Below are 14,430 nucleotides of genomic sequence, written 5' to 3'. Positions count from 1 at the left end.
AGTATAAACAAGCATATTCAATACTACCGTGTCACACTGTATTTGTTAAATGGAAAAAGAAGCAATATGTCCCTAGAGGAACTACAGAAAGTAAGTCTAAAGTCCCTCCTTGGGGGCTGGGGATGTGGCTCAAGCGGTAGCACGCTCGCCTGGCATGCGTGCGGCCCGGGTTCGATCCTCAGCACCACATACAAAGATGTTGTGTCCGCCAAAAAACTAAAAAAAATAAATAAATATTAAAATATTCTCTCTCTCTCAAAAAATAAATAAATAAATAAAGTCCCTCCTTGGCTGTTGATCTGAGTTAGAAGAGCTAACAAATGACATTTTCGGCACCTTTAGGTCAGAGTGAGTGAAGCCCAGAAGACCCCAGAAGGGAATAGCTACATAGAAGAGGCTCTGCATGAAGGATACAGAAAACCTTGAGATAAGATCAAGTGTGGGAAACACATGAGGGAAGAAATCAATAGGTTAAGCAAGCAACCAGGAAATGAGTTAGAGTTTTCTAATGTCATGATTAGGTCCAGAGTAAGTTTTGGAGCCCCTGGGGGACTGACTGTTCAACTTCCACATGCAGAGAGATGGGGTGGGGGAGGGCAAGAAGGACAGACAGACTAGCTGGTATCAGGTCCCACCACATCAACTTCAAGAGTGGGCTGGGCACCTGTGTCTTAGAAATGCTTCCCAGGTGACTGCAATGTGTATTCCTGCTTAAGAATCAACATGCTACCAGGTATAGTGGCACACATCTATAATCCCAGCAGCTTGGGAGGCTGAGGCAGAGGATCAAGAGTTCAAAGCCAACCTCAACAATTTAGCAAGGCCCTATGCAACTCAATGAGACCCTATCTCAAAATAAAAAATAAAAACGGTTGGGGATGTGGCTCAATGGTTAAGCAACCCTGGGTTCAATCCCCTGTACCAAAAAAAAAAAAAAAAAGAAATGAGCAGAGCAGCTGGGCACGATGGCATATACCTATAATCCCAGCAACTCAGCAACTGTGAGGCACTAAGCAACTCAGTGAGACCCTGTCTCTTAAAAAAAAAAAAAAAAAAATACAAAATAGGGCTGGGGCTCAGTGGTTGAGTGCCCCTGAGTTCAATCCCTGGTACCAAAAAAAGAGAAAGGAAAAAAGGTATGTAGGGCCCTGGGCGGGCTGTGGATGTAGCTCAGTGGTAGAATGCCCCCAGTTCAACTCCCATTGTGAGGAGGATGGAGAAAAAAATTGAGCCAAGCAGGTGCCTCTGTTTCCTGTGTAGGATCCTAGGACAGTTTAGCTTGCTCTGGGATACCACATATCAATATTTACAATGACAAAAACATGAACATGTACAGTATTTTCCCTAGTTCTCCATAGTTAATCAGTAAGTGTCTATGTTGAATAAGGAATGTTATTAGGCTCCTCTTGACTGGCCAAAACAAATCCTGGCAGATAAACCAGATGTCTGAGGAAAATTACACAAAGCTGCCTTAAATCTAAGCACAGTGTCACTATCAAATACCAGCTACACAACTGGCAGGAAATAATAATGTGAAATAGCAGATTTCTACTTCTGTGTGATTCAAAGCGACTAATTTTAGCAGAGATACAAGTTTTCCAGGCTTATTCAATGCAACCATGAGCAAAGACACTAAATCATGACTTTAACCTGATTCCATACATTGCAAATCTACAAATCTCATTTCAATTAATATTCAATAGGGCTGAGGATATAGCTCAGTGGTAGAATATTTGCCTAGTACAGGTCCTGGGTTCAATCCCCAATACTGCAAAAAATAATAAATAGAATTAATATTCAGTAAAGGGGACAGGACTCATGACAACACATGACCCCTTCCATAGGCTGGAATGTGCTAGCTAGCTATCTTATTCTTAGTTTATTATCATAATTGACATACGGTCCTATTATCAAAACTTTATGAAGTCATTTCATTATTTTTTTTGTAGATATCAGGACATGGGTTCAAAATAACAATACAAATGAGTTGGGGGGAAAAAAATCAATATTTAAACTCAGGTCCCTATTACTCTATCAATGCCTCCAAACAGGTGAGTGACTCCTGGGGAAGTCATTTAAAGAGGATGTAATTAAAAAGAACCCTCCGTACAGGCTTAAAGGAAGGTACTGCCTACAACATTCCAAGACAAGCATGACCAAGGCCCTAGCTGAACAGGCTCTGGCACCAGCTCCACACAGATAGCTTCTCACAAGCCTCACTCCTAGAATGTGTTTTTGTCTCCATTTGAACATGGGTGTGCCTGGCATTCTTGACCTACATTACACACTCCCAAATCCAGTACCCCCCAACCAGACTGAGAGCTCCTTAAGGACTGGCTTACCAGTCTCTTCAAGTCTGTCCAAAACAGAACCAGAGACATAAAGCGTGACGCAGAATGAGTAAGCAGAAAAGAAACTGTATAAAACATGTCGTGGGGGTTGGGGGTGTAGAGCACTTGCCTAGCATGTTCAAACCCTTTATTTACAGATAACACAACCCCAGCGTTAAAAATAACAAGGGTTGGGGCTGAGGTTGTGGCTCAGCGGTAGAGCACTCACCTGGCACATGCGGGACCCTGGGTTCGATCCTCAGCACCACATAAAAAATAAATAAGTGAAATAAAGGCATTGTGTCCAACTACAACTAAAAAATAAATATTAAAAAAAAAAAAAAAAAGGGCTGGGGTTGTGGCTCAATGGTAGAGTGTTCGTCTAGCATGCGTGAGGCACTGGGTTCGATCCTCAGCACCACATAAAGATAAAATAAAGATATAGTGTTCACCTAAAACTAAAAAATATATATTTAAAAAACAACAACAAAACAAACACATGACTCAGTGGTAGAGTGCTTTCCTGGAATGCACGAGGCCCTGGGTTCAATCCCTAGCACCACAAAAAAAAAAAAAAAAAAAGGTAACTCCTTCTGTAAATTTAGGTTGCTTTGTTAAGTTTTCATACCAAGAGTTACAAAAGAGTTGTAAAATAGACACAAACCATCTCAGAAAAGGTTCAGAAGACATTCACCTTCTGAGTTACACCCTCTTGCCCACCCACGAGTCCCCTCTCAGAAAGAGAGGAGCCCCATCACAAACACTGGCTTTGACATTAGCATCTTCTTTGGTTGTTAAGTGTGCTTTCTAGGCTAGGGGGTGTCAAAACAGAACTGTACCCCTTTGCTGAACTCTGCTAAGAAGGTTGAGGCAAAATTTGACAAGATAATAATGGACAGAAAACTATAATCATTACAGACCCAGACTGTTAAACAGAACAGGGCTGGGTTTAGTGGCACACACCTGTAACCTCAGCAATTTGGGAAGCTGAGGCAAGAGGAACACCAATTTAAATGTCAGACTTGGCAACTTGAGGAGACCCTGTCTCAAAAGAATATAAAGGGCTGGAGATGTAGCTTATTGGTAGACTGACCCTGAGTTCAATCCCCAGTACCAGGAAAAAAGGGGGGGGGGGGGGCAGGGCTGGAGTTTGGTTCAGTGGTGGAGCACATGCATGTGAAACCCTGGTTCAATCTTAAGCACCTCAAAATAAACAAAACAAAAAGCCCTCAGAACAAACAACACACAAAAACCACCTACTCTGAAATGAATCCTCCTACTATCTACCTTGTCCCTCCCTAAAAACCAAAGCAATCATCTATACAACCAGAGCATGACATTGAGAGCCCGGACAGTTGGGCAGTGGACTTGGCTCTGCTGCTGGCCATAGCGATCTCATCTATAAACTGGGGCCATCAGTGTGTGCTGCTCTCCAAGTTCTGGAATTTTAAAGAGACTGTGGCAGGAGCAGGGGGATAAACTGAACAGCCAACAGAAGCAACTTTCTTAACTTTCTGCTTCAAGGTTAAAAAAGAAGACAAAAGGCAACAATATTACTTCTGGGACTGCAACAACTCATTCAAGGGTTCATTCCCTCATTCACACCTTCCTCTTTCTCTTTTGCCTTCCACTGAAGCTGAGCACATCTTTGTACACAAGGAGGACTGTTACTGCACTGGATGTATATTCATGTCAGGAAGGGGAAAAAAAAAAACAGGGTGAGATTCTGAGATAATAGGAAGGCACATTTTGAGTTCAAAAGCATATCAATTTTGTAAGGGAAAAAATTTTTTTTTAAAATAAAGACCCTTTATTTACAGATAACATAAAATAAAACATTGGGCTAGGGATGTGGCTCAAGTGGTAGCACACTCGTCTGGCATGTACGAGGCACTGGTTTCGATCCTCAACACCACATAAAGATAAAATAAAGATATTGTGTCCAAAGTAAAACACTGGACAAACTACTGTGCAGGGAGAGGGACAGCCCCCACAAGTAAATATTTTTAAACAAAGAAACTTATACATAGCTGGACATGGTGGAACATGCCTATAATCCCAGTGACTAGGGAAGCTGAGGCAGGAGGACCCCAAGTTCAAGGCCAGCCTGAACACTTCATGAGGTCCTCAGCAACTTAATGGGGACCCTGTCTCAAAATAAAAAATAAAAAGTGCTAGGAAGATGGGTGTGATGGTACATACCTATAATCCCAGCAACTTGAGAGGTTTGCAAGTTGGGAGACAGCACGATTAAGTTCAAGGCCAGCCTTAGCAACTTGATGAGACCCTGTCTTAAAATTTATAAAATTTTTCATTCACAACAACAACAACAAAAATTTATAAAAATTTTAAATGGCTGGGGGCTTGGGATATAGCTCCATGGTAAAGCCTCCCTGGGTTAAATCCCCAGTATCAAAACAAAGGCGGGTAGAGCTGGGGATATAAGCCAGTGGTAAAATGGTAAAGCACCCTAGGTTTAATCCCTAATAAAGAAAGAAAGAAAGAGGGTTGAGGGGAGGGAAGGGAAGAAAATTTGTACATGCTGGCTCACTTTTTGGTGGGGGGTGAGAAGTACTGAGAATTGAATCCAGAGACACTACATCCCCAGCCTTTATTTTTAATTTTGAGATAGGGCCTCACTAAGTTGCTAAGGTTGACCTCAAACTTGGGATCCTCTTACTCAGCCTCCCAAGTCACTGGGATCACCAATCCTACAGGATAGGTACTTCCAGAGATAGAAGAGGACCTTGGCTAAGAGAACGGGCTCTGCCAGAGTAGTGAAGTCATATTCAGGCAGGCTCATGCCCACCTGGCCTCTACCTACCTTTTCAGCACCATCTCTTACTAATCCTCCAAATTCTCCATTTCTGCCAGGCAAATTGCACTATTTTAGAACATGACTTGCTCACTCCCAATAATAACATCTACAAATATCTTAGTATATGTCAAACAATCTTCTCACCACTTGATATATGTTAACTCATTTAACTTTCACACACAGATGAAATACCTAAGACACAGGGAAGTCAAGTAACTTGCTTAGGATCAATCAGATAAGATGCAGCAGGCCCAGGATTCAAACTCCAGAACCTGAGTTCTTAATCACTATGCATCAGTCTTCCTTTCAAAACCTTTGCCCTGAGTGAAGGTCCCTATTCTACACATTTTTTACTGAGGAGAATTAGGTTTATCTACATTCCAGGCTAGCTAGATGAGAATCACACAGGCAAAACAAATGAGAAGGACCACTCTCCTGAAGGGTACAAATGAAACCTAAAGGCTACAGGAAGGTCTACAATCTGAACCTAAACCTTCCATAATGTCCCTTCCAGAGAACTTGGTCCTGCCAAGACTGACTTCATAAGCAGAAGACTTATGAAGTTCTGGAGGAAGCCAGCTGTGATGCACATGACAACCTAGGGCAAAACCAAGCCAGTTCCCTGATGCTTCTGAAAAATCACCTCAAGGGCAAGCCTAACTAAAACTCAATGAGGGAACAGCACAAGGTCAGAAGCAGGCTGCTTGTCTGGGGGACTTGATAAACACAGTTTCTGGGACTCCTCAGGGCATCTTTGGGCCATTGTCCACATTGTCCATGTCCTCCTACCTCAGCCTCCAGAGCCACTGGGACTACAGGCTTACATCACCACACCCAGCAAAACCCTACGCATTCTTGAAGGGCCAGGCTGTGTTCTACCACCTTCTCAATATCAGGAGGGTCTCTTTCTCTCCCCTGCAGTCTACCATTCAATTGGCACACACAGAGCACACACCCCAGTCAGATAAGAATTTCTTGGTTCCAGGTATGTGCTGTTTTTCTTCCTCACTGACCATTCAAGGGCTTGGTCCAGAGAAGATGCCCCTTAAATGGAATCTCAAAGGACAAGAAATCACCCTGGTACAGAAGAGATAGGACAGGATGCAGTGGTGCATGCCTAAAATCCCTCCCAGCTTCTTGGGGAAAGGATCACAAGTTTGAGGCCGGCCTCAAAACAAAAAGACTTAGTGATGTAGCTCAGTAATAGAGTGCCCCTAGATTCAATCAAAAGACCCGGATGGGCTGGGGATATAGCTCAATGTCAGAGTGCTTGCCTAAAGCCCTTGGGTCGAATACCCAGCACCACCACCACCCCCCCCCCAAAAAAAATTTCAGAATAAACAAAGCATGCCATGTTTAAGGGATTTCACAGGCAAGTGGGGAAGAGACAAAATTGAAGAGATCAGACCTTGAAGGAACATGCTAAGGATGTGGACATATGGACTTGTTAATCCTGAGTCCTAGTCTCACCCCTGCTGTACTGCATTCAGTCCCAATCTCTGAGCACAAAACCTGGGCATATGCATTCCTCTCTAGCTCCACAAAGAATACACTACTCTTGACTGACTGCTAAGTAAGAATTCTGTGGGTCAGAGGATAGGCGGACTGGCAAGGAATCTGATACAGGTAGACCATGCAGATGGGAATGGCCTCAACTAAGCAGCAGCAATGAGAATAGTTGGAAGATAGGCAGAGAACAGACATGGATAGTATACTTCAGAAGAATCTAATAGGTAATAGAGATAAGAGGAAAGGGTTCAGACAGCTATACAGGTTTTTTTTCCTTAGGCTACTGAGTAGACAAGTAGACCACTAAACTCAGTAAAACAAGACAGGAGGAGAAGTAAGGGATCAGAAGGAGTCACAGAAAGAGCTAAGAATTTCATATGCCTTCAGGTCTATGTACCATTTCAAGGAAAAAAAAAAAAAATTCGTGTGTGGTACTAGGTAGGGACTGAACCTAGGGGCACTCTACCACGAGCTATATTCCCAGTACTTTTTGCTGGGGATTAAACCCAGGGGCACTTTGTCACTGAGCTACATTCCCAGTCGGTTTTTTTTTTTTTTTTGGAGACAGGGTCTTGCTAAAATGCTGAGGCTGCCCTCTAACTTTCAATCCTCCTGCCTCAGCCTCCTAAGTCATTGGAATTAAAGGTATGCACCATCATACCCAGCTTCACCAAAAACTCTTAACATAGTTGGATACAAGAACCTAAGCTTGGGCCAGACACAGTAGTACATACCTGTAATCCCAGAGACTAGGGAGGCTAAGGTAGGAGGACTCCAAGTTCAAGGCTAGCCCTCAGCAATTTCGTAAGGCCCTAAGAAACTTAGAGAGACCCTGTCCCAAAATACAATATTAAAATGGCAAGGGCTGGGGATGTGGCTCAAGCAGTAGCGCGCTTGCCTGGCATGCGTGCAGCCCGGGTTCGATCCTCAGCACCACATACAAACAAAGATGTTGTCCCCGCCGAAAACTAAAAATAAATATTAAAAAATTCTCTCTCAAAAAAAAAAAAAAAAAAAAAGGCAAATGGCTGGAGATGTGGCTCAGTGGTAAAGCGCTCCTGGGTGCACTCCCGGGGCGGGGGGGACCTAGACTCAAAAGGCATATCTGTCTCTCTAAATTTTAATTCCTAATTCACTATTGTAGCAAAGAGAACTATGTCTTGAAAATTTACTGTGATAGTTCACAATAGAAGAAGAATACTTTCAGGTGACCTCATCTAATAACATGAAATCCACAGCCTCTTAATTTACTTTGGGTCTGTTTATTCGGTTTTGTTTTTGCAATGCTGGAATCAAATCCAGGGCCTCATGTGGACTAGGCAAGCACTCTACCACTCATCTACTTCCCCAGCCCCTCTTTCTTAATTTTGAGTTGAAACAAGGTTAGGAAAAGCCCACTATACTGAGACAAGTGATTTTATTCTTTTATATGTCTTAAGGAAAAGTCCCAACTAAATGTTTCAATAAGTAACTATATGTTCTTTCCCAGCACCTGTACCAATCTTCTTTCCATAGAAAAACATTTACAAAGAATATCATTAAGGAAAGTTGAATTAGTAACAACTTACAAGAAAGCATAACTTTAGGATAAAAATTACAAATGCTTTTCTCAATTCCCAAAACCCTAAAATCCATTTCCAAAACAGACTCAGGCCATTTATACTGGTATAACTTCATCGGTAAAACTTTTTTTTTTTTTTTTTAAACAGGTCTCACTATGTTGTTGGTCCAGCTGGCTCAGCCTCCTGAGTAAATGGGATCACAGGTGCACACCACCATACCTGGCTCTCCCCTTACCTCCTAACAAAACTACTAGACAGTCATTTCTCTATAGTCTTCATTACCCAATCTGGAAGAATACAAACTTGTACTCAAGAGCAAACTTGTTCATTGCTTAATAAAATTAATTGCAAGGAATGAATTGCTATTTAGTGAATCCTCCCACTTACTCACATGTGCTCATGTACACCAATATGGAAATCTGAGTGAATATTATTAAATAGCATTAAAAGGATGTTTCAACTCTCAATTCCTTATCTTAACAATTATGCCATTAAAAACTAATAAAAGGGCTGGGGATGTGGCTCAAGCGGTAGCGCGCTCACCTGGCATGCGTGCAGCCCGGGTTCGATCCTCAGCACCACATACAAACAAAGATGTGTCTGCTGAAAACTAAAAAGTAAATATTAAAAAATTCTCTCTCTCTCTCTCAAAAATAAATAAATAAATACATAAATAACACTGACTCCAATTAAAAAAAATATGAAACAAAAAAAAACTAATAAAATACGGCTGGGGTTGTGGCTCAGTAGTACAGCACTCACCTAGCATGGGTGAGGCCCTGGGTCCGATCCTCAGCATCACATAAAAATAAATGATAAAGGTATTGTGTCCACCTACAACTAAAACATATTAAAAAATAATAATAATAATATTCCCTCCCTTACTCTAAATTCACAAATTTCCCCTCTGAGAAAAGCCCTTCTTGGGCTGGGGATGTGGCTCAAGCGGTAGCGCGCTCGCCTGCCATGCGTGCGGCCCGGGTTCGATCCTCAGCACCACATACAAACAAAGATGTTGTGTCTGCCGAGAACTGAAAAATAAATATTAAAAAAAAATTCTCTCTGTCTCTCTCTCTCTCTCTCTCTCTCTCTCTCTCTCTCTTCTTTCTTTAAAAAAAAAAAAAAAAAAGAAAAGCCCTTCTTGGGGAAGTTACTCAATGAGAGGACTCCTAAAGGAAATGTGTGCTGTGTGAGACTGCAAACAAATAAATGATCAAACAGCAATCAATTTTTCTAAGCCATGCATGGAGGTTTAAATTTTTGGCTTTGTAGCTATTTCCCTGTCCTGAGTGAAGCAATAGTTACAATCTGGGTGTTGCCATCAATGTTGAATTAGCTGTGTGCAAATTAAAATGTACTTAATGTTTTATTAACATTGTAATCCCTTAAAAGAGTTCTGGGGGAAAAAAAAAAGTTCATCTTTTTGGTTATTGTTTTTGAAACTAAAGACTATTTATCGTACTCACTTTGCCTAAAATAACTTCTCACACTGGGGAAATAGTTGGTAGAGTGCTTGCCTCGAATGCACAAGGTCCTGGGTTCAATCTCAAGGAGGGGGGTGCCTAAAATAACTTCTCAAACTAATATATGCAAACCACTTGATTTTTATTATTTATTTATGCTTATTTGCAGTACTAGGGATTGAACCCAGGGGGACTCTACCACCGAGCCACATCCCCAGCCCTTTTATTTATTTATTTATTTATTTATTTGAGAGAGAGAGAGATTTTTTAATATTTAGTTTTTCAGTGGACACATCTTTATTTGTATGTGGTGCTGAGGATCGAACCCAGGCCGCACGCATGCCAGGCGAGTACGCTATTGCTTGAGCCACATCCCCAGCCCCCTTTTAATTTTTTGACACAATTTTTTGAGACAAGGTCTTGTAAAATCCTGGTTTCAGTTGTTTATTTGGGTCTTAAAATTCTGGGCTCCAGTAATCCTCCTGCATCAGACACTGGACCTTACACCAACCCTGGTTAATGTGACCATCTAAAATGTATTTGCTTGCTCTGGATAAGGTACTCACTAAATTCCAATTTTTTACCATCCAAAATTCCTTTTATTATTTCCACTTCAACTACTGAAAAACTGCTGACCAACATGCATCAATAAGTCTTCTTTCCTTTTTTATGTTTTTAAACTAAACAGGCTTAAATACTGGCTCTCAGAAATAATGATAAGCAGCATATAGCCAGAAATCTCCTATTGAATTTTAAAAATGGACATACTCCTATGTAGCCCTGAAGTAGGAAATGAAAACACTATGACAAGAGACAAGCAATTTGCGAATGGGAGCCAAGGAAATATAGTGCCTCATCTCTCCACCATTGTACTACTCTATTTTAGGTAACTCTCCTAATCTATCCAAACCTCATAATTGTCTCACTTTATGTGTGAAAAACAAAAATGACAATACACTAACATTTAGTGTTGAAAACACAAAAAAGAGCAGGATATGGTGGTACATTCCTATAATCCCAGCTACTGAGACAGGAGGATCAAAAATCTGAGACCAGCTTGGGCAACTTAGCAAGACGCTGTCTAAAAATTTTTAAAAAGGAATGGGGCCTGACATGGTGGCACACACCTGTAATCTTAGCAGTTCAGGAGACTTGAGGCAGAAGGACAGCAAGTTCAAAGCTGGCCTCAGCAATTTAGCAAGACCCACAGCAACTTTGTGAGACTCTGTCTCAAAACAAAAAAAAATTAAAATGGCTGGGGAGGGGCTGGGGATGTGGCTCAAGCAGTAGTGCGCTCGTCTGGCATGCGTGCGGGCCAGGGTTCGATCCTCAGCACCACATACAAACAAATACAAACAAAGATGCTGTGTCCTCTGAAAACTAAAAAATAAATATTAAAAAAAAAAAAAAATGGCTGGGGATGTAGCTCAGTAGTTAAGCTCCTTTGAATCCAATCCCCAGTACCAAAAAAATAAAAGAATGGGGATGTAGCTCAGTGGTAGACTGCTTGCCTAGCATGCACAAGGTCCTGGGTTCGATATCTAATACCCACTCAACCCCTGCTCTGAACCCCCCCCAACACACACACACACACACACACCACAAAGAAAAGATTTGTGAAACTAATCTTCTCTCAGACCTCTGATAGCTACTGACAAACTGAATCAACTGAGACAGATCAAGAGGATACTGGGATGAATTGGGTATCCCTGCCCTTCAGAAATTCAGACCCAGTGCAGGAAAGACAATCTCAGATTATGACAATACTCAAACAGAAACATAAAATAAGTTCAGTGGTCACACAGAGGAGGAAACAATTCATTCTGATGAGGGATAGGGGCTCACAAGTAGCTGGCATTGGAGCTGAACCTAGAACCTCCCTGGAAAGAAGAAGTGAGAAAGTAGCTTTTCTTAAGCACAGCAAACACTATGTGCAAAGGGAGACAACATAACAAACTTTAAAATCAAACAGAACTGAGTTAGATCACAGCTCACTCTCACCCTTGCTAAGCAGCCTAGGCAAGCCAAGGAATCTTTCTCCATTCCCTTTTCTCATCTACAAAATGGGGAAAATGTCTACTTCTCAGGGAGGATTAAATATGATCATGAATATTAAGTACAGAGTAAAAGCTGGAAAAATGGTAGCTGTTACTATCAGGTGCAGGAGTAGTGGAAAACCAAAGGATGAGAAGTGAAGTTAAACAAACTGCTTAGAGAAATGCCAGAAAAGTCTGGCATGCCACGAAGTTAAGATTAACTGCCGAGGGGTTGTGGCTCAGTGGCAGAGTGCTCACCTAGCGTGCTTGAGACACTGGGTTCGATCCTCAGCACCACATAAATGTAAAATAAAAGATATTGTGTCCACCTAAAAAAACTAAAAAATAAATATTAAAAAAGATTTACTGCTGAGGACAAAAAAACCATGCAAGTTCTTAACAGGAGTGAAAGGATTAAGTATTTGCTTTAGAAAAATAACTCAAGTGTCCAAGAAAAGAAGTCCAGGGAAGGAGTGGCTCAAGAGGGCACCTGAGAGAGGAGGGTTGATGGATTCAAGTAATTTAGTAAGATTAGGAAGCAAGTCACACACTTGCAAGTCTCATTTGGTAAGTAGGGAAATAAATGAATAATAATACTTTAATTTAGGGGACTGCTGGTGTCACTGGCAGAAAAGATAAGGAGAGGTCTGGAGTCTGATTGTTCTTTTGTGCCCAATTCCACTCCAATTTTATAAAGTTAAATGTCCTCTCTAGCCCTTAGTAAAGAAAGGAAACATTCCCAATGAAGGAAGGCCCAGAGGCTGTAACTCCAAATTCAATGTCTAGTTCTACCAAGTACGAGTCTGCCCAGGATGAGCCTCAACTTTTTATGCACCTTTAGGAAGTAGGACTTGGACCTTTTGTATTTCCGGCCCGGTTGCAGTTCCATGGCACTACCCGACAGCAGACTAACAAACGTTGGCTGGGTTGGCTCAGGAGGACGTCGGAAAATCCACTAGCAAACTAAGTCAATTTACCACCTGTGTTCCTCATCAAAGGAGCCAATTAAGGAGAAGGCACCCCGGTGCATTCAAGATCCAAAGTGCGCGTACTAAGTTATTTTTATAAACTTTGGCCCGTTTTGATTCGAACGACAGAATCCAACCCCCACCCCACCCCCCAAAAATGGCACTTTGCTTCATCAGGAAAAAGAGATCGGGATGACTAAGTGGGGAATAGGGAAGGAAATCTAGAAGGAGAACAGAGGCACGATTGGAGCCGACCCCAAGCCTTCCTAGAGTTGAAATAGCCCGCTGTGTGACTCTGCAGTCACAAGGCGACAGTTTGCTAGGACCCAGCGCAATTTCAAACGACCCACCAACAAACTGACCTAACTTTGGCCGCCTGGCCTCCTCCTTCCTTCCCCAGCCCGGGCCTCCCAGCCTGCTGGCCTCTCGAGAGGTGGAGAGAGGCTCCCCGTCCGGCACACCTCGGCTCAGGGCGGGGCGGCTCCGCAGCGCGGGCTCCCAGCCGGGTCTCCGGCACTTCGGGTCTCGGGCCTTCCCCGCAAGTGCAGGGTTTGGGTCCTCCTAGCCCGGTCCTGGCATCAGCGGCGCCCCCAGCCCAGGCCACAGCCGCCGCAATAGGGACCCGCCCGGGCTCCAGGAGGAGGGTGGCATGAACGCCCCAGGCTGGGCGAAGGAGCCGGCGGCGGTTCTCAGCGCGGCCTGGCGATCCCGCCCAGGCTGCGGCCTAGGCGGCCCGGTTAGCTCCTCAACTCGCACGCGGCTCGGCGGGGCGGCAGGGTCACGCAGGAAGAGAGGCCGGGTTGCGGCGCCCCGAGGAGCCCCGGCCCGCCGTGGGAGCCCCGAGCACGGGACGCCGCCCCCCGCCCGGCCGGCGCCGGAGAATGGCTTTTACCTTCATCAGCCTCCTGCTGGCCGCCATCTTGGATCTGGTGCTGCTGCTTTCCCAGAATGCATCGCGGCCGGCCGGGCGGCTGGAGCCCCCGCACTTCCTGGAGCGGGGGAGGGGCGGGCGAAGCGGGGTGCCCCTGCTGAGCGAAACTCCTACTGTGTGTGGGTCAGAGAACTGGATTGGTGGGGTAATCACAGATGAACCGGTCTTCTTGGAGCAATTACATGGCAATTACAAACAGTGCTTGACACATAGTAGATGCACAATAAATATTGTTCTGTTTGCATAAAATAGTTGAATAACCAAGATTATTTCTGGCACTGCTAAACCTTGTGAAGAAATGAAAACTGGGTAATGGGAAAGTGACTATGGGGACCAACTTTTCATTGAGAGGTCAGGGAAGCCTCACTGAAGAAATAGCATAAATAAGAGTAGTTAACACTGGAACCTACTAATTTTTTTCTAATACTGGAAACCATCCTATAAATAACATCCCCATGTGGCAGGAAAGTAACAGGGCCAGGGACTTGCCCAAGGTCATTTGCCAGCTAAGAGCAGAGGTATTCAGTTCCAGGCTGGGCTTTTGGCTTCAGAGCCAATGAAGGGACCTGAAGAATAGGAAGAACAGCTGAAAAGGTTGAAGAATATTTCAAGCAGAGAAATTAAGGGTGGCAAAGACCTTGAGACTGTCTGAGTGGTCACAGTAGAGTAACAATGATTAAAGGGAAGAAAGAAGGCAGGTAATAGACCATGGGAAGCCCAGTAGAAATGGGAGTGGGAGGCGGGTGCAGTGGTACCCAGACACTGGGGAGGCTAAGGCAGGAGGATAGAGAGTTCAAACCCAGCCTCAGCAAT

The 14,430-nt window shown here is 43.4% G+C and overlaps 1 protein-coding gene across 1 annotated transcript in view; it reads right to left on the bottom strand.

Moving 5' to 3' along the window:
* The window catches only part of Ube2l3 (ubiquitin conjugating enzyme E2 L3), a 64,508-nt gene extending 50,787 nt beyond the window's left edge, over positions 1 to 13,721 (bottom strand). The window contains exon 1 of the mRNA XM_046421184.2: positions 13,579 to 13,721. Within this exon, the coding sequence (XP_046277140.1) occupies positions 13,579 to 13,605 (27 nt within the window). The 5' untranslated portion in view covers positions 13,606 to 13,721. The remainder of the gene's footprint in view (positions 1 to 13,578) is intronic.
* Positions 13,722 to 14,430: the final 709 nt, after the last annotated feature.

This window comes from Marmota monax, unplaced genomic scaffold, assembly GCF_021218885.2.
Source record: "Marmota monax isolate L192 unplaced genomic scaffold, Marmota_monax_Labrador192_F-V1.1 WCK01_AAM20220418_F8-fsc00157, whole genome shotgun sequence".
In the NCBI taxonomy this organism is placed as follows: Eukaryota; Metazoa; Chordata; class Mammalia; order Rodentia; family Sciuridae; genus Marmota; species Marmota monax.
This window is presented reverse-complemented; position numbering and strand designations above follow the sequence as displayed.